The sequence below is a fragment of the Neovison vison genome, chromosome 7, assembly GCF_020171115.1.
Source record: "Neovison vison isolate M4711 chromosome 7, ASM_NN_V1, whole genome shotgun sequence".
NCBI lineage: Eukaryota > Metazoa > Chordata > Mammalia > Carnivora > Mustelidae > Neogale > Neogale vison.
The window spans coordinates 42,282,067-42,303,289 of record NC_058097.1 but is presented as its reverse complement, the minus strand read 5'-3'; the positions used below and the strand labels follow the sequence as shown (position 1 = coordinate 42,303,289).

At 55.1% G+C, this 21,223-nt stretch overlaps 2 protein-coding genes across 7 annotated transcripts; one reads left to right on the top strand and one right to left on the bottom strand.

The window, feature by feature from the left end:
- Positions 1-145: 145 nt before the first annotated feature.
- GAPDHS (glyceraldehyde-3-phosphate dehydrogenase, spermatogenic) lies at positions 146-9,585 on the bottom strand. Its single transcript, XM_044256337.1, has 11 exons — positions 9,519-9,585; positions 6,912-7,110; positions 6,113-6,209; positions 5,833-5,939; positions 3,055-3,145; positions 2,841-2,959; positions 2,422-2,503; positions 1,759-1,910; positions 1,436-1,598; positions 302-399; positions 146-218 (listed from the first exon to the last, which is right to left on the bottom strand). The coding sequence occupies exons 1-11, from the start codon at positions 9,583-9,585 to the stop codon at positions 146-148; spliced, it is 1,248 nt and encodes a 415-aa protein (XP_044112272.1).
- A 4,001-nt stretch (positions 9,586-13,586) lies between these two features.
- On the top strand, positions 13,587-18,361 carry SBSN (suprabasin). Of its 6 annotated transcripts, none has more exons than XM_044256333.1 (5): positions 13,589-13,951; positions 15,227-15,472; positions 17,143-17,208; positions 17,310-17,354; positions 18,180-18,361. In XM_044256333.1, exons 1-5 carry the CDS (start codon positions 13,664-13,666, stop codon positions 18,201-18,203), a joined length of 669 nt encoding a protein of 222 aa, XP_044112268.1. In that variant the 5' UTR covers positions 13,589-13,663; the 3' UTR covers positions 18,204-18,361. The 6 variants fall into 6 exon arrangements, with proteins under 6 accessions (XP_044112271.1, XP_044112268.1, XP_044112267.1 ...); XM_044256332.1 differs by having other exon boundaries at positions 13,598-14,038; XM_044256331.1 differs by having other exon boundaries at positions 13,624-14,112; positions 14,761-15,472.
- Positions 18,362-21,223: the final 2,862 nt, after the last annotated feature.

Sequence of the window (21,223 nt, the reverse complement as noted above, 5' to 3'; positions counted from 1 at the left end):
CAGAGACAGGGGTGCGGCTGTGACACTCTGTGTTTTTATTTCTACAGCGGGGCGCCCTCCTTTCCCCGGGGAGGCGAGAGCGGGAACGGGAGGTAAGGGTTCCAGGGCCCGGAACCCGGGGAAGCGGTGGAGGGGCCATCCTGCTTCACTTGTTGCGGCTGAACATATAGCGGAGGAGATCCACCACCCGGTGGCTGTACCCGTATTCGTTGTCGTACCTGGGGAGGGAGGCGGCGTGTTGGTCATCCCTCCCGACCGCTCCCGGTCCGCCCCCCACGCCCGGGGATTCCTTTCTCCTCACCAGGAAATTAGCTTCACGAAGTTGTCGTTGAGCGCGATGCCGGCCTTAGCGTCGAAGATGGACGAGTGGGTGTTGCCCACAAAGTCAGTGGAGACGACCTGGGCGTCCGAATTTCAAAGATAAGTGTGGGTCGTGGAGCAAGGCCTTCCAGGAGCCCAGGCTCTGACTCTTAGATACATGGGTCATCCCTTCACCTACAAAATCTGGTGGAGCCCTGTTGTGCCCAGGTTCTGGGGACGGCGAGAAGGCGGCACGCAGGGGCTTTGTCTGCAGCCGGAGGACGAAGACCACAGACCCCTTGATGCTGCACCAGTACACATCACTTCTGGCAGTGATGCAGGCCTTCACCATGATGGGGGGCCAGCATAGAGGCCCTCTCTGAGGGCACATGGGGAGGCTGGGTCTGGATGTCTAGGAGGATCTAGTCACCTCGGCCCCTCCGCAGTGGCTGAGGTGGAAGGAGCTACAGCACAGAGGCCCTGAGGGTTTGGCCCTAGTGATGTAGTGTAAGGCCCCAGAGGAAAGTTGTCAGTAGTGGGAGGATGTGATCTGCTTTCCTTAAAAACCTTAAAACCAGAGATCCTGGTGGCTGTTTGAGAGGGGAGCTGTAGGAGGTACAGGGATGGCACGGCTGCCAGCAAATGCACGGTGACATCCTTTCTTCACAGGGAAGGCCCCTGGCTATGGCCTGCCCTGAACAAGTGTTGAAAAAGAGGAGCCACTGTCTTGTTCACTAAACTCACATTGAGCACCTGCTGGGGTGGCCGGCCCTGGGATGATGGCTAGAGCCATGGAGTCCCAAAGTCCCTGCTTTCTTGTGCATATGCTAGCAGGGCCAACAGTGACTATAAAATGAAATTTCAGGTAAGGGAAAGGGCCAGAAAGAGACTATCTTACTGAGGACAGGGATTGAAGTAGAGATTTGGAAGAGGTGAGGGCAGACTATGTGGCCACCTGGAAGAAAAGCTACCCAGTCCAAAGCAACAGCAAGTGCAAAGACCCTGAGGCAGCAAGAGCAGACCTTCCCAGCCCTACAGTCACTGTCTTGATACATTGTAACGGCTCTTTGGCAAGTGGAAAATCACATTTTCTCCCCAGAGGGCTCCTCCCAGGGTCCCCTTCCTCAGCCCCTACCTCATCCTCAGTGTAGGCGAGGATGCCCACCATAGGCCCCTTGGCTGCTGCTTTTATGGCGTCTTTGATGGCCTCATACGAGGTCGGCTGGGCCAGGCGGCAAGTCAGGTCCACAACAGATACATCTGGGGTTGGCACCCGGAATGCCATTCCTGTCAGCTTCCTGGAGAGTCCCACATTAGAGATGGGAGTCAACCCAGGATCTTTCCATCCATCCCACATCGTCTCTACTTTCCCCTCAACAGACACTTCAGGGATTGGGAGCCAGTCCAGTCCTCCTGGGGTGTACCCCCAACCCTGGTTGCAGCTTTCTGCCCTCATACCCTTTGAGGTCTGGGATGACTTTTCCAACAGCCTTGGCAGCCCCTGTGGAGGCTGGGATGATGTTCTGATGGGCACCCCGCCCATCTCGCCAGGACTTCTTTGATGGCCCATCCACCGTCTTCTGGGTGGCAGTGTAGGAATGAACTGTGGTCTTGGGGAAGAAGAAGGCCGAGGTGAGCCCTTCCTCCTAAGCTCCCCTGCCTCTTTTTCTCAGGCCTGAGGTGGTGACCCAGGTGTGGAGGCTAGTGGGACCATCCCCACAGACCACAAGAGGACCATGTGCAGGCCAGGGTCCAGACTTGTCTGCAAGTTACCCAATGTTTTTTGTTTTTTTAAAAATTTTATTTATTTATTTGTCAGAGAGAGAGAGAGAGACTGAGCACTGGCAGACGGAGGCAGAGGGAGAAGCAGGCTCCCTGCCGAGCAAGGAGCCCGATGTGGGACTCGATCCCAGGACGCTGGGATCATGACCTGAGCCGAAGGCAGCTGCTTAACCAACTGAGCCACCCAGGCGTCCCAAGTTGCCCGATGTTTTAAGAGGCTTCACCACTTCCAACCAAAACTATCTCTCCCGGTTCACCCCACACACTAAGCAATACTGGGAAGAAGAGGTAAGAGTTTTTCTGCCACCCCTCCTGCCTCAGGCCCTCTCCCCAACTCACCATCAGCCCTTCCACGATCCCGAATTGCTCATGGATGACCTTGGCAAGGGGGGCCAGGCAGTTGGTGGTGCAGGAGGCATTGCTGAAAGGGTGCAGGTGAGAGAGGGCACCGTGAGGGGAGTTGCAGAGCCAGCCCTGCACCTTCCCCTCCCTCCTGGCTGATGCACAGGGACCTAGTTTTGTGGAAGTCAGGATAGAGATGAGAGGGGTCAATGGGGGTGCCCCAGAGGTATGGTTTGGGAAGCTCCCCAAGCATGTTCTCCAGGAGTCCTGCTGTTCTAACAGCCAGGCATTAAGGCTTTGGGAAGGGAGGTGTGAAGACAGCCCCAGGGGTCTACTGCGGGTGGGGGTGAGGAGGGTGAGGCTGGCATGTCCTCTGGGTGCCGCCCACACTCTTGAGAATGTTGGCTGCCTGTTACCTGACAACTTTCATGGAGCCAGGATCATAGTCCTTCTCATTTACCCCCATGACAAATATGGGCGCATTGGGTGAGGGTGCAGAGATGACCACACGTGTGGCACCTGCCTCGATGTGGTCCTAGAGGAGCAGCACAGGTGTCAGGGGGGGCCCTTTGAGCACCACCTCCACGCCCCCTCCCACTGCCCAGCCCTAGGCACCTGTCCCCCACTTACTGAAGCTTCCTCTAAGGACAGGTACACGCCTGTGGACTCCACCACAAAGGGGTTCCCGACGGACTTCCAGGGAATGTCTCGGGGCTGCATGCTATGGAGGGGTGGCGGCGCCCAAGTCAGTCTCTTTCTGCATGCCCTGGCCTTTGCAGTTGTGGCCTTCACTGTGCCAGAGGCCTTCGCTGTGCCGGACGCCTTCCTGCCTGGCCTGCAACCATCTCTTCCCCCCAAGCCCAACATCCTCACTGTCCCAATGCGGTCCACCCTGCTGGACTCCCCTTCCATCACTGACTCCACCTTGCAGGCCAGTTTTCTTGACCCCTCATGGGGAACCATCCGGACTGTTCCCAGCCAGCTCAGGCCCATTCCTCCCATGCTGCGCAGAATGCACCCCAGGAAGGTGAGGCCGGCTGGCTGCTGCTGGTACCCGGCCCTGGCAACCTCCCCACGGCCCTCCTTGCCCCTCCTTACCACATGGCTCACGCTGCCAGAGGCTGGGCAGCTCTCTGAAGACACACTGCATCCCAGAGAGCAGCTCCAGGGTTGGGGGGAGGACTGAAGCCTAGCCAGCAGTGGCTAGTGGTTTACATTAGAAAGGGAAAGGGGGGCCACCTGGGTGGTCAATTCTTGGTTGGGATCTCAGGATCTCGGGATCATGGATGGAACCCTGTGTCGGGCTCCCTCTCAGCCTAGAGTCTACTTGGATTTCTTTCTCCCTACCTCCTGCTCTCTTTCTCTCTCTCAAATCTTAAAAAAAAAAAAAAAAGATTTTGTTTCCTGTTTGAGAAGATCACATTTCTACTTGATATCAAATGTTTATATTTGAAACATTAAACATCTACTAGATGTTGCCGTTTTCTACTTGGCTTTAGCCAACAAGCGATGAATAAAGAAACCATATACTGGTTTCTCCCCTTCACAGGGCTTATCCCAACAGTGGTGTTTTCTTCTGTGATGATTTGTTAACATCTGTCTTGTCCTCTAGACCACTCTACACCACTGAGCCTGGCGGGGTTCAATCAATGTGGGTTTTGTTAACCATTCTACACGTTTACTGATTACCTGCCACGTGCTCATGTTTTAAGTGCTCTTACCTGTATAGATCCCTTGAACCCTGGTGACCTGGGGAGTAAGTACCAATCCTGGCATTTCTCAGAGCCAGCCAGCCCCAGGGCAGGGAGAAGGGGAGAAGCTGGCGCCCCAGAAGACCCCAGCCCCTTGTCTAGATTGTCCTGGGCCCTGCCCTTCTGCCCAGAGGGCTGGCTGGTTTGAAGATTGCATTCATTCATTCCTAAGGAAGTACAGAGTCTACCCAGAGTCATGGCCTGTGTCTGTGATGGAGACGTGAAGCAAGGGGGGGCCCTCCTGGCGATGAAGCTGTGGCTCTGCGGGGAGATGCCCTTCCTGGTGTCCCCACACACCTTTTACCTCCGACTGTGCTCCCTGCTCCCGCTCTGGGGGCTGTGATCATCATGCCCATCAGATGCCCTATGAAACAGGCTAGGGCAAGTTCAATCTCTTGCCCAAAGTCACCCAACTAGGAAGGGGTGAGGTGGGAGTAAAGTATGCAAGCAACCTGGCTTGTGCCAAGTGCCCAGAGAACACAGCCTAGGGGTGGAGTGGGGCAGATGGGAAACGCTGCTGGAGTCACCAGAGAGGGCAGCATCTGGTGCTGTTGAGGGGACAGCTGTGTGGGGACCAGGAAGACAGGGAGAGTGCCCTGCGTGGCAGCAGTGCCCGGCCGAGTAAGGAAAGGACACCGGATGGCTGGACAGCGACTCCTCTGCTGGAGCTGTGTTTGGTGTTAAGATTTCAAAGTTGGGTCAGGCAGCTTCTCATCGGCACCAAGTCTCCAGTTCCCGCCTCCACCCACCCTACTCTCATACCCAGAGGCCGAGCACCTCAGCACAAGCTCTCCTGCCCACAGGTCCAAGCCCCGAGGCTGGGAGAGGCTGCACCCCAGGGCCGGGGCACGAAGCCAGCGCAAAGGGAAAATCTCATGCCGTGGAGGGGCCCACGGAGGCTGCTAATTCACAGTGGAAAGACAGGGTATGGGGGCACCTGGGTGGCTCAGTGGGTTAAAGGCTCTGCCTTTGGCTCAGGTCATGGTGTCAGGGTTCTGGGATGGAGCCCCGCATCATGCTCTCTGCCTGTGTCTCTGACTACTTGTAATCTCTATCAAATAAACAAATAAAATCTTAAAAAAAAAAAAAGCGTATGGTTCTGTGGACGGCTGGAGCAGTTGGGATGATGAGAAAAGGCAGTGGGGCAGTGCATAGTGTTGGGGCCCTCCCGTAGGAGCTGGGATTTTATTCGTGGGGGGATGGGAAGCCATTGGAGGGTTTGAGTGTGGGAATTACCGGGTCCTTTGACATTTGTAAAAGACCTCTGTGGCTGCTGAGCAGGAACCGAGTGGAAAGGGTTGGCTAGATGGCCGTGCCATTTCCTGGGGAGGGAGGTGACTAGGTTTGGGGGTTGAAGGAGAATCAGAAGTTGAGTGTTATACTTAATGAGCTGACACGCCTGTGAGGAAACATGTAGATGTGTGTTAAATAAAAAGTATTTTGAGTAGAGTGGGACACCTTTCTAGATTAGTGCTTTTTAACCATTTTAGGGGTCAGGGACTTCTCTGAGACCCCTCTCTGACCCAGGACCCAGAGGCATGCACACACACATTTTGGGGGGTTTTGGAGCCCAACTGAGAGGTTGGAATCCCGTTCCAGGCCCCCCACAGCCCCGGTATTAATATGCTGCAGGTAGGCGCCAGCCAGCTGTGCTTACCACTGGAAGACGCTGATCTCCTGCTTGTCTACCACCAGCTTTCCATTCCTGTACTCCACATTCCCCTTGTACTGGCCATGGGTGGAGTCATATTTAAACATGTATACCTGTGGGGGACAGGACAGTTCCCAGTCTTGGGTGGCAAGGGTGGAGGCGCGAGCATCTGAAGGGAGTCCCTACCTTGGTGAAGGTTCCACATGGCATCTGGGAGCCTTCCAGGAAGCTCTCCTCCCCACCCTTGTCCCACCTTTCCCGGGTCTCTGCCTTGCCCGCTGCTCACCATATATTCCGGGTCAATGAATGGATCATTCACCGCCACCACCTTCACATCCTTCTCCATGCAGGCGCGGAGCACCAGGCGACCGATGCGTCCGAATCTGTTCAGGGACAAGGCTGGTGGGGTTGTGCTCAGAATCCTAACCACCAGCAGGCAGAGGAGGGGATGGGAGAGAAAGGGAGGAGGTGCGCTCTAGGGGGCTGGGTGGGACTCCTCAGTCTGGGGAAAGAAGGTAAAGTGTGGGGACTGTCCTCTCTTGCCCAGATGTCCTCTCCAGGCTCTTAACTGCTTTTCCTGCTTCCTCTAGCCATCCATCGCTCCCTCGCATTCCTGACCTTGTAGCTGGATGGATCCTCTAGAACTTCAGGTCAGGGTGTATCACTTGGCCTGAACACCTCTATGGCTCTCAAATCAGTAAAACCAGATCCGGACTGCTTACCGTGGCTGCCAGGCCCCTGCCAGCTTCCCACCTCCCTTCCCCTTCCTCCCTTGCTTGCTCCACACACCGACTTCTTAGCGCACTGAGCCCAGATCTGGCTGTTGCTGCACTCCCCAGTCTCAATGTAACCGAGTTCCACACTGTTCACAACATGCGTCACTGAACTGTCGTGTTCCTTCTTTCATTGCTGTCTTCCCTCCGGAATGTGAACTCTCTGAGGGTGGAGCCCTTTTCCCTGTGTTTCCTAAGGGTGGGCAGAAGGCAGGCACTGACGGTGAGAAATGGGGAGATGTCCCAGGCAGCAACCAGAGGAAAGACTGGGCCCTAAGACTTCAGGCATGGCTCGGGCCGGGGCCAACTCACCCATTGATGCCCACTGTCAGCTTCTGAACCACAGAAGCCTTCTTAGGTTGAGGAGGTGGGGGTTCCTCCTTGACTGGCTCAGGCTCTGGCTCAGGCTGGGGCTCTGGCTCGGCCTCAGGCTGGGGCTCTGGCTCGGCCTCAGGCTGGGGCTCTGGCTCTGCTTCAACCTTGGGCTCCGGTGGGGGTGGTGCTCTGGTCACTGTTGGGGGTTGGATGGGGGGAATGAGCTGCGCCATCACGGTGGGAGAGAATGAACCATTTTGGCCACCCAGAACCCATTGCTGGCTCCTGGCCCCCGGCGGCTAACCATCTAGCTGTTTCCCCAAATACCTGATCCATACAATGAGCAGGGGCTGGGCTTGCTTTAAAATACCAATGCCAGGGCCCCTTCCCCGGAGAATCTAACTCAGTGTACATGTCTTTTTAACAATTACTTTGGGTGATATTGTCTGTGCCTCAGTTTCCTCCTCTGTAAAAGGAAGATGATGGTACTTCTGAGAGTCGCTCTGATGACAAAGGGAGGTGATGTAATGCTTATGAGAGTGTCTAGGAAAGAGTCCACTTACATGAGTATTTCAAAGATCGTTTCCCAAACTCATCTGATAATTGCTCTAATTCAGCAGAGCATAAGCTGTTATGATAAGAACCCCAGGGTAGGCCTCTTCCCAGGGAAATCTGACTCAGAGGTCCAGGAATCCTGGCTCTAAAAGCACTCCAGATGATTCTTATCCTCAGAGTAGGAAATAGAGGTGAAACGGTTGGAAACCCACACAGCATCCACCTCTGCAAATGCACCCCCCCACTCCTATACTGCGTTTGAAAATCCCGGTGCTCAGATGTGTGTGAGCCTGGCTGCCGAGGAGGAGGAGAGGTGGGCAGATTTGGAGGCAGCAGTTGGGTCGGCAGAGGTTTCCAGCTGGGAATCAGGCCTGACTCTCATGCCCTGCCCAGCCGCCTGCCAGCTGTGTAGTCTTGAGCAAGTTAATGACCTCTCTTGCCTGTTTGCTGGGGCCACATCTGACCTTCTGCCTGGGGGCTACTGTGAGGACTCAGATCTCACCACCCGGTAGGTGCTGGAGTCAACAGAGGGAGGAAATTGCTACTAAGAGTATTTGTGAGGAAGTGAGAAGAGGTTGGAGTTGGACTGGAAGAGGAAGGTGGCCCTTGTTCTTGGCACCAGCGTCAAAGGCACTGGGAGAAAGTGGGCTGGAAACCACGGGCCAGCTGGCCTGTGGGGCCCCCTGACCTCTAGGGGCTGCTGCAGACCATGTGGTCTGAGCTGCGCTGTGGGTTTCCTATGGCAATACCAGTTCCTAAATGTATTATGAGTGTTTATTTGCAGCAATGACCCTGTGGTTTTGGTGACCCTAGGATGTTTGCATTCCTAGGGGTTCTGCTTCCACAATCACTAAAGGGGAAGATCTGTCCATGGGATTGAGTGGGAATCCGAGCCCACTCCCTCTCGACCTTTCAAAAGAAATTTCTGGTGGTTCTCCTCTCCCATCTTCCCCCAGGCTTCCTCTCCTCCACTCCTCTCCAGGGGTGGGGTGCCTGGGTGGGAGGAAAGCTGCTGCATTAGGAAGGAAGAGCCTGAAGGAGCTTCAGTGATGAAGCGTCACCTGGTAGGTGAAACAAGGACACGGGCGCACGCTCTCCTAATTAGGATGACGCTCGCACTTCCTGGGCGCCGCCACGGGCTAGGCAATGTGCTGCGCCCTTGCGCGCACCAGCTCACTGAGCGCTGTAAGGCGTGCGCTATAAACTACCTTATGGAGGGGAAACCGAGGCCCGAGGTCACAGAGCGAGTGCTGAGCAAGGGAGGAGGTTCGAAGCCGGCAGCAGAGAACCTGTCCCGGCGGGCGCTACTTCTTGGGGGGTCCCTCCCACCGCCCTGACCCTGACGTCCGTCCCGCCCACCCCGGCCCGGCCCGCCAGTGCGGAGGCAGCGAGGGAATGCGTGTTGCCCTGCGGACCGACCTGGGTTCATCTGGCTGGAGTGTGTGTGCAACTCTGGCTGGATGGGTAGGGCTGCCCATTGGGGGCGAGCAGGGGACTCTGAGTGTCAACTTTGCTATTCCGGTGCTGAGAGCCCTAGGGAGGCGACTTGCGCCCTCTTACCTCTGTAGTTGCTCCGTGAGTGGCGACAGTAAACACACTGGCCTCCCCGGGGGGGGGGGGGGTTGTGAGGCTTCAGTGCGCGCACGCGTGCAAAGTGCTTGGCGCGGCCCCGGCAGGTTGCTAGCGTCCAAGAGGACAAAGCCCACCAAACCCCAAGCGGCCCTTTGGCGCTGGGCGACCGGAGCGTTCATCCCCCAGAAACGCGCGCAGGGAGGCGCGGCTCCGGCCCGGAATCCACCCTTCCACCGCTTGCTAGCGGCGCCAAGACAGGTGGGGACCCTCTTCCTGGCCCGCCACCATCGCTATAGAAACCACTCCGCCGGCAGGGCAGGGGTAGGGAGGTTGGGGCAGGAGAGCTGGAGGGAAGGGACGCCGCAGCCGGCCTCCTGCCCCCTCCCTCCTGCACACAGCGAGGCTGACACGAGCGCCGCAGGGGCTCCCGACTGCCCTGTCTCCCCTTCCCTGAGGTCGCCCCGTTGCCTCCCTCACCCCGGCATGGCTGTCGCAGCAGCTGGACAACGGTGACATTGGTGAGGACGATGTCGCGTTTCGACATGGTCTAAGGTTTCATGACCTAGGCGCCTGGGGACCGCCGCGATGTTACTGCGGTGCGGGGGCCCCCGGGCTAGTGGGGCAGAAGCTTCTCGCTGTGACGTCACAGTGCCCAATGACTTCACAGAGGCGGAGGCGAAGCACGTGATGAGCGCAAGTCGAGCCCCAGGGTCCCCAGGCCACCCCCCGGCGTCCAGCATAGAATCGAGCTTTTTACACTGGGCTTCAAAGCCCTTTTCTCTCCCCCTTACCTTCCTTCTCCCTGGCTCTGTGTTGCTCTTTTACCCTCCTCTTGATACTTATCTACCCTAACTGTTTTCTCTTGCCTGGAAAGCCCTGCCCAGTCCTTGCTCCTGGCTCCTGCTTTTCCTTAGCTGCAGCCCTTTAAGAGGGGCCCTTCTAAATCCCCATGTAAAGTTCTCTCCTCCCTCAGTCACCATAGCCCTCACCCTCTCAACCCGCTCATCTTCCAGAAGCCTCCTCTGACTTTGCTTGATGGAAGGGATGCTCCAGTGTGCAAAGCTACTCCACGGCTACCCTCTCTATATTTTTTGTTTTCCTTGTAGCATATGTCTCTCTCTCAAAATCGTCCTGTTTATACGTTTTCTTGCCAGTTTTCTGCCCAATGGACTGTACACTCTCGGAGGGCAGACTGCTGGTCTACCTTCGCTTTTGTATCCCATTGGTTAGAAGGTTTGGCACCTGCGGGCGCCAGAATGCATATGTAAATATCACTGCCTCCCATTCCTTCTGACTCCCAATCTTTAAGTGACCTCCAAGCCAGATCCCCTCACTGCACCCCGTTCTTCTCCTCGGGGCTTTTCACGTAGCTTTGTCATGATCTAGTTACTGATTTACTTGTTCACTGTGTCCTGTTGTTCACCATGGGGCATTCCGCCACCACCTAGAACTCTGCCTGGCACAAAGCAGCTTCTGGGAAAGAACAGGACAGGTGGCTCTTTCCTCTAACGCACTGGGGGTGGGCACTCATTTGCACACCTGTGATTCACAGATAGGTGCCTTCACCTGCAGGGCTGGCTGACACAGCTGTGACCAAGATTTAGGGGGTGTGGGGGTTTGGGCTAGGAAGGAGTCATCATCCCAGATAGAGGTGTGGAAGCAAGAAGGGGCAGAATGACATAACCTCTTCCTTCCCTGAGTCTTCACAGGAACTCAGTTCGCCAAGCACCTGCAATGGGACAGGGTGAGGGCAAGGCTCTCCTCCTTGGATGGTCCAGGGAGGTGGAACTGAAAATAAATCCAGTGTACAGATGGGGAATTTCAATGACCCAAGGCCAAAATGCAGGTATTAATTAAACAAAGGGGACAAATTTAACACAAGTGATGGAGGTTGGGTGGAGGCGGGGTGTGGAAGTTCACACAAATAAAAACAGGACTGAAAAGGGGTCAATTTCATACAACTTTACAATAATAGATATGAGAAGCTAGATGCAATTAAAATTTCTCTTATAAAATATAAAGGCTCAACCCTGCTTCAAACAGAAATGGCAAATCTCAGCAGGCAAATACAAGAGAAGAACTGGAGCTACGATCTCTCCTCCCCAAGGCTGATTCAGATCCAGATCCAGATGACTTTATCCGCAGGATTTGCCAGAAAGCATTGGGAACAAATGTCTGCTAGCCAGTGGGAACTGGTGCGGATCCCAACCAGAGTAGGAAAGTCAGGTGGCAGCTCTGCAAGGTGAGGCTCTGGGCATGGCGCGTGCTCTGAGGCCCCCAGGCCCCAGGGCCACACAGACCCACCCGCACTCTTCCCAGGAGCGCTCTGCAGTGCTCTGCGGGAGGGCTGTGACGATGGGCCATGGAAACCTCCTCCACTTGCTCTGGCAAAGCAGCAGGCTCACATTCCCCAAACCAGCCAAGGGCAGCAAAGAAGGGACAACTCCAGGCCAATCTCTTACGGGGACAGATGCCAAAGTTCTGAATCAATTAGTGGCAAATGGGAATGGGACCAGGAGGGACTGGGGCTGATGGAAGACGGTGGGATGGGCAGAGAGAGGGGTGGAAAGAGAAGATGGGAATACATTTCAAAAGGAGAAACCCCACCTCTCCATCTCAGGGTGGACTGGGATTCTGCGGCTCACCGCCCACCCTTCCCCACCCTGCAATCTCCTGGCATGGGAAACTCCCTCATTTAGGCACTGGACAAGGGCAGAAGAGCCACGCCTGAGGTTGCCCAGGGATCTGGCTTTGTCCCTGGAGCGTGAAACTGGGAAACAGATGTAATGAGCTCAAGCTTGGAGAGACGGCCTGATTAGTCACCCTCTATAGGCAGTGCCTAGAAATGGCAGAAGCTCCTGGGTCTCTGGGCCTGGGTGTCCAGGACCCAGGGTGGAAGCGTGGGTCCTCTGAGGGGAGTGGGCCTGGTCACCCTTATTTGAGCAAAGCCTGAAACCACGTGCAGATTCTCACCACACCCAGGCGCCCACACACATAACTCTGCCACCCCACCAGCTCACACCCTACACATTCCTTCCCACCAGCCTGCCCGCCCGCAATCCCACCTCCACCCCCTCTCTCCCCTTGGCACCAAAACCCAAATATCTTTCACCCCTGCACCCAACTTACCCACCCACTGGCTCTTGCCCTTCTGGTCTTGGCCAGCCTCTAAGCTAGCCACAGATCTCCCAGCTACCACCTGCCCTTCCTTCTGATGACCCTCTTCATGCCCAGGCTAGACTCCCAGCTGTTCCCCTCCAACCCGTGCCACCATGTCAATGCTTGAAGCTTTAGGTTGGGACTGAGGAGGTCCCAGGGGGAGGAGGGAAGGATGAGCCCCTGGCCTCCAGCCCAGGTTCTGGCTGACAGTCTCCTGCTGCCGCAGGTCTTCGGCCCCTCCCCATGGCTGCCTCAACCGGCTTTTCAGGAGACACTGCGTCCTGTCCCAGCTCATGGCAATTGGTCCTCTGCCCTCGCCCAGGGGCTGGGAAGCGGGAGGCCAAGGTTCTGTTATGAGAATGTATCCCAGCTCCAAAATCTATAAGCCTCCCCAAGGGGCCCCAGGCTTCTCTGGGGGCCCAGGCACCCTTCTCTCCAGCACCCTCTGAGACTCAGGCTGAGGCTTGACTGGTCTTCCCTGGGCTTCCCTTAGCAATCATACTATGTGCACTTACATCGCATGCCTTTTGGGAGTGCTTTTATTAATCCATCCATTTGTTCAATATATAAATATTTACTGAACCCCAGGCTATGTTCTAAAAATTGGGGATATAGCAGTGATCAACACAAAAGCCCTGCCCTCTGAAGTTTACAATCCAATAGGTGAGGCACATAGTATAAAAGATAATTTCGGATTGTGGTAAGTGCTTGTAAAAACAAAAGGATGATATCACCCAGTATAACTGAGGGATGGCCAGGGAAGGGTTTTTCTGAGGTGACATTTGAACCAAGAACAGAATAAGAAAGAACCCACAATGTAAAGATGTGAGTTCTATCTTCCATGCACATAGCATGTGCAAAGACCATGAGGCAGGAATGAGCCTGGTGTGTCTGAGAACCAAGGAGAAGACCTGTGGGGCTGGGATGTGGTAAGCATATGGGGGAGTCAAAGAGAACAGAAAGAGCAAGGTCTGATGATGCCCTCAACTCCCCAGGAGTGCCCTCCCTCCCCTGACCGAGCCCCCCCATCTTCCCAGACTCTTGCTGATGGGGAAACTGGATCCTTCGATCCCCTGAGAGGAGTGAAGAAGCAGGCCTGGGTCCTGGAGATGGGGGTTATTGAAGGTGGGGTTGGGAGAGAGGAGGCCTGGATAGTGGGTGAGGAATGAAAAGAGGAGGTGATTGGAAGAGCAGACATCTGGGCTTTGGGGTGGAGGGCCTGAGCTGGGCAAGGAGCAAAGATGCCACGTGAGTGTTCTCCATTCATGACTCACCTTCACTTCCTCCTCCTCTTCATTGCTCAACTCAAAGCTCCCTGGGAAATACCTCCCTGACTGGGGACCAAGTCAGTGCCTCACAGGGGTAATTGAGTCATGAGGGGTGGAGATGAGAGGGAGGTAGAGTATAAATAGCAGCTTTGCTTTCCTTGCACCTCTCTGCATCCTCCCCACCCTGCCAACAACATGCACCTTGCCAGTTTGGTCAGCTCCTGCTCCCTCCTACTGCTATTGGGGGCCCTTCCTGGATGGGCAGCCAATGATGACCCCATTGAGAAGGTCATTGAAGGAATCAACCGAGGGCTGAGCAATGCAGAGAGAGAGGTGGGCAAGGCCCTGGAAGGCATCAATAATGGAATCACTCACGCTGGAAGGGAAGTGGAGAAAGTTTTTAATGGACTTAGCCACATGGGGAGCCAGGCCGGCAAGGAACTGGACAAAGGCGTCCAGGGGCTCAACAACGGCTTGGACAAGGTAGCCCATGGGATCAACAATGGCGTCGGACAAGCAGGAAAGGAGGCAGAGAAGTTTGCCCATGGGGTCAACCACGCTGCTGGACAGGTTGGGAAGGAGGCAGACAAAGTGATCCAGGGGGTCCATCATGGGGTGAACCAGGCGGGAAGTGAAGCAGGGAGGTTTGGCCAAGGGGTCCACCATGCTGCTGGGCAGGCTGGGAATGGGGCAGAGAAGTTTGGTCAGGGGGTCCATCATGGGGTTAACCAGGCTGGGAACGAGGCAGAGAAGTTTGGCCATGGGATCCACCACGGGGTTAACCAGGCTGGGAACGAGGCAGAGAAGTTTGGTCAGGGTGTCCATCATGGGGTGAACCAGGCTGGGAAGGAGGCAGAGAAGTTTGGCCATGGGATCCATCATGGAGTTAATCAGGCTGGGAACGAGGCAGAGAAGTTTGGCCATGGGATCCATCATGGGGTGAACCAGGCTGGGAAGGAAGCAGAGAAGTTTGGTCAGGGGGTCCATCATGGGGTGAACCAGGCTGGGAAGGAAGCAGAGAAGTTTGGCCATGGGATCCATCATGGAGTGAACCAGGCTGGGAAGGAGGCAGAGAAGTTTGGCCATGGGATCCATCATGGGGTGAATCAGGCTGGGAACGAGGCAGAGAAGTTTGGTCAGGGGGTCCATCATGGGGTGAGCCAGGCTGGGAAGGAGGCAGAGAAGTTTGGCCATGGGATCCATCATGGGGTGAACCAGGCTGGGAAGGAGGCAGAGAAGTTTGGTCAGGGGGTCCATCATGGGGTGAACCAGGCGGGAAGTGAGGCAGGGAGGTTTGGCCAAGGGGTCCACCATGCTGCTGGGCAGGCTGGGAACGAGGCAGAGAAATTTGGTCAGGGGATCCATCATGGGGTTAGCCAGGCTGGAAAGGAGGCAGAGAAGTTTGGTCAGGGGATCCACCATGCTGGTGGGCAGGTTGGGAAAGAGGGAGAAAAAATAATCCAAGGGGTCCATCATGGGGTTAACCAAGCTGGGAAAGAGGTGGAGAAATTTGGCCAGGGGATCCACCATGCTGCTGGGCAGGCTGGGAAGGAGGGAGACAAAATAGTCCAAGGAGTCCACCATGCAGTTAACCAGGCTGGGACGGAGGCAGAGAAGTTTGGCCATGATGTTAATTATGCTGCAGGGCAGGCTGGGGCAGAGGGAGACAAAATAGTCCAGGGGATCCATCCTGGGGTCAACCAGGCTGGGAAGGAGGTGGAGCACGTTGGCCAGGGAGTTCACCATGCCGTTGAACAGGCTGGAAAGGAGGCAGACAAGGTGGTCCAAGGGGTCCACGATGGGGTCAACCAGGCCGGGAAGGAGGCAGAGAAGTTTGGCCAAGGGGTCAACCACGCTGCTGGCCAGGCTGGAAAGGAAGCGGAGAAACTTGGCCAAGGTGTCCACCATGCTGCTGGCCAGGCCGGGAAGGAGGTGGAAAGGTTGCAGCAGAATGTTCATAATGGGGTCAACCAAGCCGGCAAGGAGGCCAACCAGCTGCTGAATGTAGGTGAACAGAGGTGGGGAAATGGGGAGAAGGGGCTGGGGGAGGGAGAGGTTAAGCCCCTGGGACATTTGGGTTGTCCATGTAGGCTTCATTCTGTGAAAGAAGCTTGGGGAGCTCTATGACCACATTCTCTTTTTTCCTCTCCATCTCCTCACAAAGGAGCTGGTGCTCAGCCGGTCAGATGGATCAAACCATCTCGTCCGCAAAGCCCTAGATCAGACAGCAAGAACCTTCACACTTTAGGGAGCTGCCCTCCTAGTTGAGGAGGTGTAAAGAAAGGAACGTGAAGCCTCTCCTGGGGAACAGGAAACGATTACTGAGTCAAGATCTTGCGCAGTGCAAACAGAGTGAGTGTTGAGAAAATCCAGAGCATCAGAGTAAGCATGAGGAATGGCTCTGGGAGATAAGCCCTGTTTGGTTTAATTTTCATAACAAGCCTCTGAGGTAGTCAGGGTGAGGAGGCTGACTCCCCGATTCTCAGATAAGGAGACAGAAGCTCAGTGAGGTTTTAAGGGGATTTGCCAAGGTCAGGTAGCTAGTGCGCAGGTCTGGCGAATCATAGGTCAGGGTTCTTTCTCTTCCCCTATACTGCCCCTTCCGGGGAGGTCTCCTGGAGGATTCTGTAGAGGAAACATCTTTCTTTTTTTTTCTTTTTTTAAAGATTTTATTTATTTATTTGACAGAGAGAGATCACAGTAGGCAGAGAGGCAGGCAGAGAGAGGGGAAGGGAAGCAGGCCCCCTGCTGAGCAGAGAGCCCAATGCGGGACTCGATCCCAGGACCCTGAGATCATGACCTGAGCCGAAGGCAGCGGCTTAACCCACTGAGCCACCCAGGCGCCCGAGGAAACATCTTTCTAAAGGGAAAAAATACTGGAGGCCAGGGGGAAGCAAGGGTCACAGCGGACCGGGCTGGGGGCTTGGGGAATAGGAAAAGGCTGACCTCTGCCTGCCTCAGTCCCCACTCTCCAATCTCCATGAGGAGTCTTTGGGACACCATCTTGAAGACCAGAACAGACCTGGAAGCTGATAGCCACATGGGCTGCAGGCAGGGACCCAGGGATGGGTGAGTGCGGAGGCAGGGACTCCATAGAAAGTGTACCCAGTAGAGGAGTGGACAGTCTTCACTGGGAAGGGGTCATGAGGGGGAGGTTTGTTATGGGATTCAGAGCTGGCCACAGCAGGAGCAGAGGCATGGCTGAGTATCTGGGTGTAAAACGAGGACAGGGATCAACGGATGTTAGGGACCAGGCCAGAGGGGGTACAGGAGGGGTAGAGCTGAGGTCGGGGATGAGGTTAAACTATGGTCCTAGGATTTGCTTGGGTCCCCTGGGTTCCCTTTCCAGTTTCCAGTCAGGCCCTTTTCAGCGACTGAGGGCATTTCATTCACCGACATAAAAGGGAACTGGGGGAAGATTAGTCAGTAGGGGCAGACATCCTTCCAGGATTTTCTTTCCATCTCACAGAATTCCCACAGCGACATGGGCTTTGGGTTTCTTTCTGCATGAGGGGGTAGAGGGTTAGCCTCTGCCTCCATCCCGGCCCCAGCCACCCTAGAGGATGGCAGGTCACCCCGGAAGAGGAACTTTCGAGGGATTTAAGAGGGGAAAGAGACCCTCAAGGGCCGGGTGGGGGGGGCGGTTATAATGACAGTCTGGGCTTCGTCCGCAGGGCGCTCATCCAGGCGTTTCCACCGGCCAGCACGGAGGGGGCGCAACCACAACAGCAACATCTGGAGTAAGTCTCTAGAGCACAGCCAGGACTTGGAGGGGGAGGGGAGCCCTCCTAGGATTGGGGGATGGATGCTGGTGACCAACCCTCTTGTTCTTGAATTCCAGGCCTCGGTCAACAAGCCCTTCATCAACTTTCCAGCTCTGTGGAAGGTGAGTGCCCAGGAGGTTTTAACTTTCTGCTTCCTGTCTCTGGAGATGGTCTCACACTCCCTTCCTGCTGCGTGTTAATGGACAACTTCGTTGGGGACAGACTCTCCGCCTTGCAGAAACCCTCCAACCTGTTTCCCAGCTCTGGCCTTCCCTGTTCTTTGTCCCTGACACCCTGCTTTCCTCTTCTGCCTGCTTTCCGTTCCTGCTGAGGCAAATGCAAGCTGGCGAACAGACCCCCAGGGCCCAGGGAGAGAGGCGCTTCTGAACCCATCCCTCTGTGTGCTCGCCACGTCTCATCACCCCCCACCCCCCCCACCCCGCCCCGAGTTTCTCCGTACCTCAACCCACTACAAGGCCCTCTGCTGCCTTACAGCGCAGTACGCTGGGGTAGGAACCTGAGGCTCTGGGCTTCTCCTGGCTCACAGAAGCCCGCAGTAGAAAGCCTCCTGGGGAACCCTGGTCCCTACTCTGGGCCCAGAGCAAAGTCCTAGTTTTGCATTTATCTCTTTGCATGTAGCATATGGCAGAGGATGAGGGTGTGGAACAGCCCCGTGGACTGTGCCCTGAACCCAAAGGCACAGCCTTGTTTATTCCTGGGCTATGGGCATGCCAGGGGACCCTCGGAGGCAAAACAGACAAGGCTTCTTGGGTCCTCCACAGGCCCCTGACACTCTCCTAAGACATTCCGCAGAACATAAGCAATTTCTAGGTCTGAGAAGCTCATGTCGATGTCCCCCTCATTTCCTCTCGCGGACGTGAGGGCAGAGGTCTGGGTCCCCTCAGGGCTGTGTTTCCTGCATTCATTCCCTCTCTCCTCTCTTCCAGAGCGTCGCCAACATCATTCCCTAAACTGACGCACTGGCCTCACTCAGCAGACAGCCATTCCTGTTATCATACTAGCTGAAATGACCCGGAGGAGCTGGGGGCGGGGGGGGGGGCAGATTTCCTAAGTCCCGGAAGTGGGCTGTACTGGGATTTGTGAATAAATATGACATATTATACTCTCATCATGGTCCCCTGTGCTCCCCGAGGAGGGGTGGGTGGGGGGAGGCTACTCTTTCCTTGCTATTTTGCAGAAGGAGCTGAGAGCTGATGCACAGAGGTGCTGAGCTGGAGACTTCAGGCAGGTCAGATGTAAGAGGGCGTTCAGGGGGACAAGCCAGGCTTCGCTAGCAGTCAAAATCCATGCGTGCTCAGCACTGTGCAGAGAAGGCCACCTCAGGCCAGCAGTCGGGGCAAAGCACTAGCGAAGAGAATGGCCAGAACCTAGGTGGAGCCCAACGGGGTAGCATCCTCGTTGGGGGGTGTGTGGCATGAAAGGAATAACAATGGTAACTTGTATTTATTGTGCAATGCTGGGCTCCCTGCTGGGTGCTTTCCATGCATGACATCACTGAATCCTCCCAACCCCGTGGTTAGGTATCACCCCTTTTACAGAGAAGCACATGGAGGTTCCCGCAGGTTAAGAAACATGACCAAGGTCACATAGTCAGGAAGTGGAGGATAAGTGACTTAAGAGCTACAAAACATATTCTGAAAATACAGTCTTTTCCTGTTTGGTATCAAGTAGTGGGGAATCGTGCAGAGAGGAGAGGAAAGGGATGCGTGTGGGAGGTCCTTGCACGGGAGAAGCACCCTGGTGACAGGAGGGCGGGCCTCTTTACAATGACAAGAATGGGGACACAGAAGTCCTAGTTTTCAGATGTGTGATAGCTGAGACTGTTCACTATGCACTAGCTAGCTTCCAGGACTGTGTGAAGAGCTAAAACCATTTAAGCCTCCCATAACCCAAAGGCAGAAGTCCTCTTGTGATCCCCATTGTATGGATGGGGAAACAGGCTTAGAGGGGTCAGGGTCCTGGCTGTCCACTGCCAGAACCTGACCTTTCACAGTTGCCTAAAAGGTCTCTAGAAGGTTTGCCATGTACTGGCCTGGGTGTGGGGAGACGTGCCTTCCTAGTAGGACCATGTACCTGTGGGCAGCTCCCTTCCCTTCTGGGGGGGCCACAATTTCCTTCTATATATTGGGGGGGGGTTGTGTCTGCAGAGAAGGGACAACAAACATGACTTCCAGCACCAAAATTCCATCAATTGTGGGATCAAAAATAAAAGACCAAAAATTGCCCTTGGGGAATTTACAGGCTTCCTGTGGATACAAGGCACATAAACAGAATATGAAAACAAATACGAAGCAATGCATCAGTAAGAACTAGATGCCACCAGGAAGGGTCGGCGGGGGGATGCTGTGTGTGTACAATAAAGGTGACATCCCTGCCACTTCATGGTCACTGCCTTTTTCCTGATTTGTAGACTATCATCATTTTATGACCTGCGGTCCTTTCCCTCCCTTATGATATTTTAATTTGAAAATGTTGTGAATGCATCATAAAGATGAGTTTCATAGTGAATACCTAAGTAGCCACCACTCACAGTCTCCCATTAACATTTTACTCTCCTTGCTTTATCACACATCCGTCTGTCACATATCTATACATCAAACCACGCAGCAATACATTTTTGATGTGTGTCAAAGTAAATGGCAATCACCTGTTTATTTGCCTGTTTTCAAGTGTGGAAAGAGGCATGGATCACTTCTGCCTTGAGGTCTGCTGTGTCCCTCCCTCTGCCAGGAATATTCCCCCATGTCCCTTTTGTGCCCTGCACTGGCGCCTCCTGACCCTGCAGGTGTTGGTAGTATCTGTCCTGGAGCTGAGCTTCAAATCCTGACTTCTCCCTTTACTAGCTATGATCTTAACCTTGACCACATCACCGAGCTAGTGATGTGGTCACTAGCCCACATCACAGAGGGCTGCCTTTGCTACTCTCTGGCCTAGCACACTGATCTTTTCCTTCACAGCACTTATGACGATGTGTAATTAGGGATTTACTAATTTAACGTCCATTTACACCCTAGAATAACATGTTCAAGAGGAGAGGTCGAGGCCAGGCACAGATGGCCAGCAGCTAACAGGGGGGAGTCTGCTGCCTTGTGCGGACTTGGTTTTCCCATTGGCATGGAGTAAGTGGGAGCAGGAAGCAGGCACCTGAGACAGACAGGCAGAGGCAGGCTAGGGGTGAGGAGAGGAGGGGCCAGTTTGTGCAGAAGTGGAAGAACAGGGAGGGGAGTTGGGGCGGGACCCTCACAGCCCTCTTTTATTGGGGCTGACTACGTCTGTGCCGAGCACTTTCAGACATGATTCATTCTACCCGCCCAAGCTCCCCGTGAGGCAGGCACCATGACGGTCCCCCTCCCAGACTGAGGACGCCCAGCTAGTGAGTGGTGATGGCCCTGGCTCCTCCTAGTCACGAGCACTTCCCTGCTGCTAGTCTCTGCTGCGGAGGGGGCCTGCCTCCCTGGGACTCTTGGGGGAGTGAGAAGGAACTACTTCAAAATAAGTCCTCTTTAAAATTAAGTTTCTGCCTTCAGGAGGTACGTGCATGCCTGTGTATGTGTCTCACAGTTAAACTGCCAAAAAACCGCTCCAACAATCCCAACATGCCCACCACTAGCAAGAATACAGAGCGCGTGCACAGGAGTGTGCCAGACACCATTGTGAGCACCCCGCTAGGACTCCCTCCCTTCACCCTCGCATTCCTGCCTCTGACAGTCAAGGAAACTGCTGCACAGGTTAAGATCACAGCTAGTAACGGGGGGTATATCAGGATTTGAAGCTGGGCTCCAGGACAGGTACTGCGCACAGGTGGATCAGCAGATGTCAGCTGGAAGCTCAGGACACCATGGAGGGGAGCAGAGACAGCACCCAGACCCAAAGCCTCATCTCCTTTCTCTGCTCGAGTCCAGCCTCTGTCCTCCCCCCACTGAATACTCCTCCCTGGTCTCTGTACCCACCTCCTGCCCCTTGCCCCCCA

Bases quoted from the DNA above. Each gene is read 5' to 3' on its own strand.
- SBSN (XM_044256330.1), top strand. From the start codon at position 13,664: ATGCACCTTGCCAGTTTGGTCAGCTCCTGCTCCCTCCTACTGCTATTG. The intron at 17,209-17,309 runs GTAAGTCTCTAG...CTTGAATTCCAG, and splicing joins CCACAACAGCAACATCTGGA to GCCTCGGTCAACAAGCCCTT. The intron at 17,355-18,179 runs GTGAGTGCCCAG...CCTCTCTTCCAG, and splicing joins ACTTTCCAGCTCTGTGGAAG to AGCGTCGCCAACATCATTCC.
- GAPDHS (XM_044256337.1), bottom strand. From the start codon at position 9,585: ATGTCGAAACGCGACATCGTCCTCACCAATGTCACCGTTGTCCAGCTG. The intron at 3,146-5,832 runs GTAAGCACAGCT...ACCCCTCCATAG, and splicing joins GAGATCAGCGTCTTCCAGTG to CATGCAGCCCCGAGACATTC. The intron at 400-1,435 runs GTAGGGGCTGAG...TCGGACGCCCAG, and splicing joins TCGCCTACACTGAGGATGAG to GTCGTCTCCACTGACTTTGT.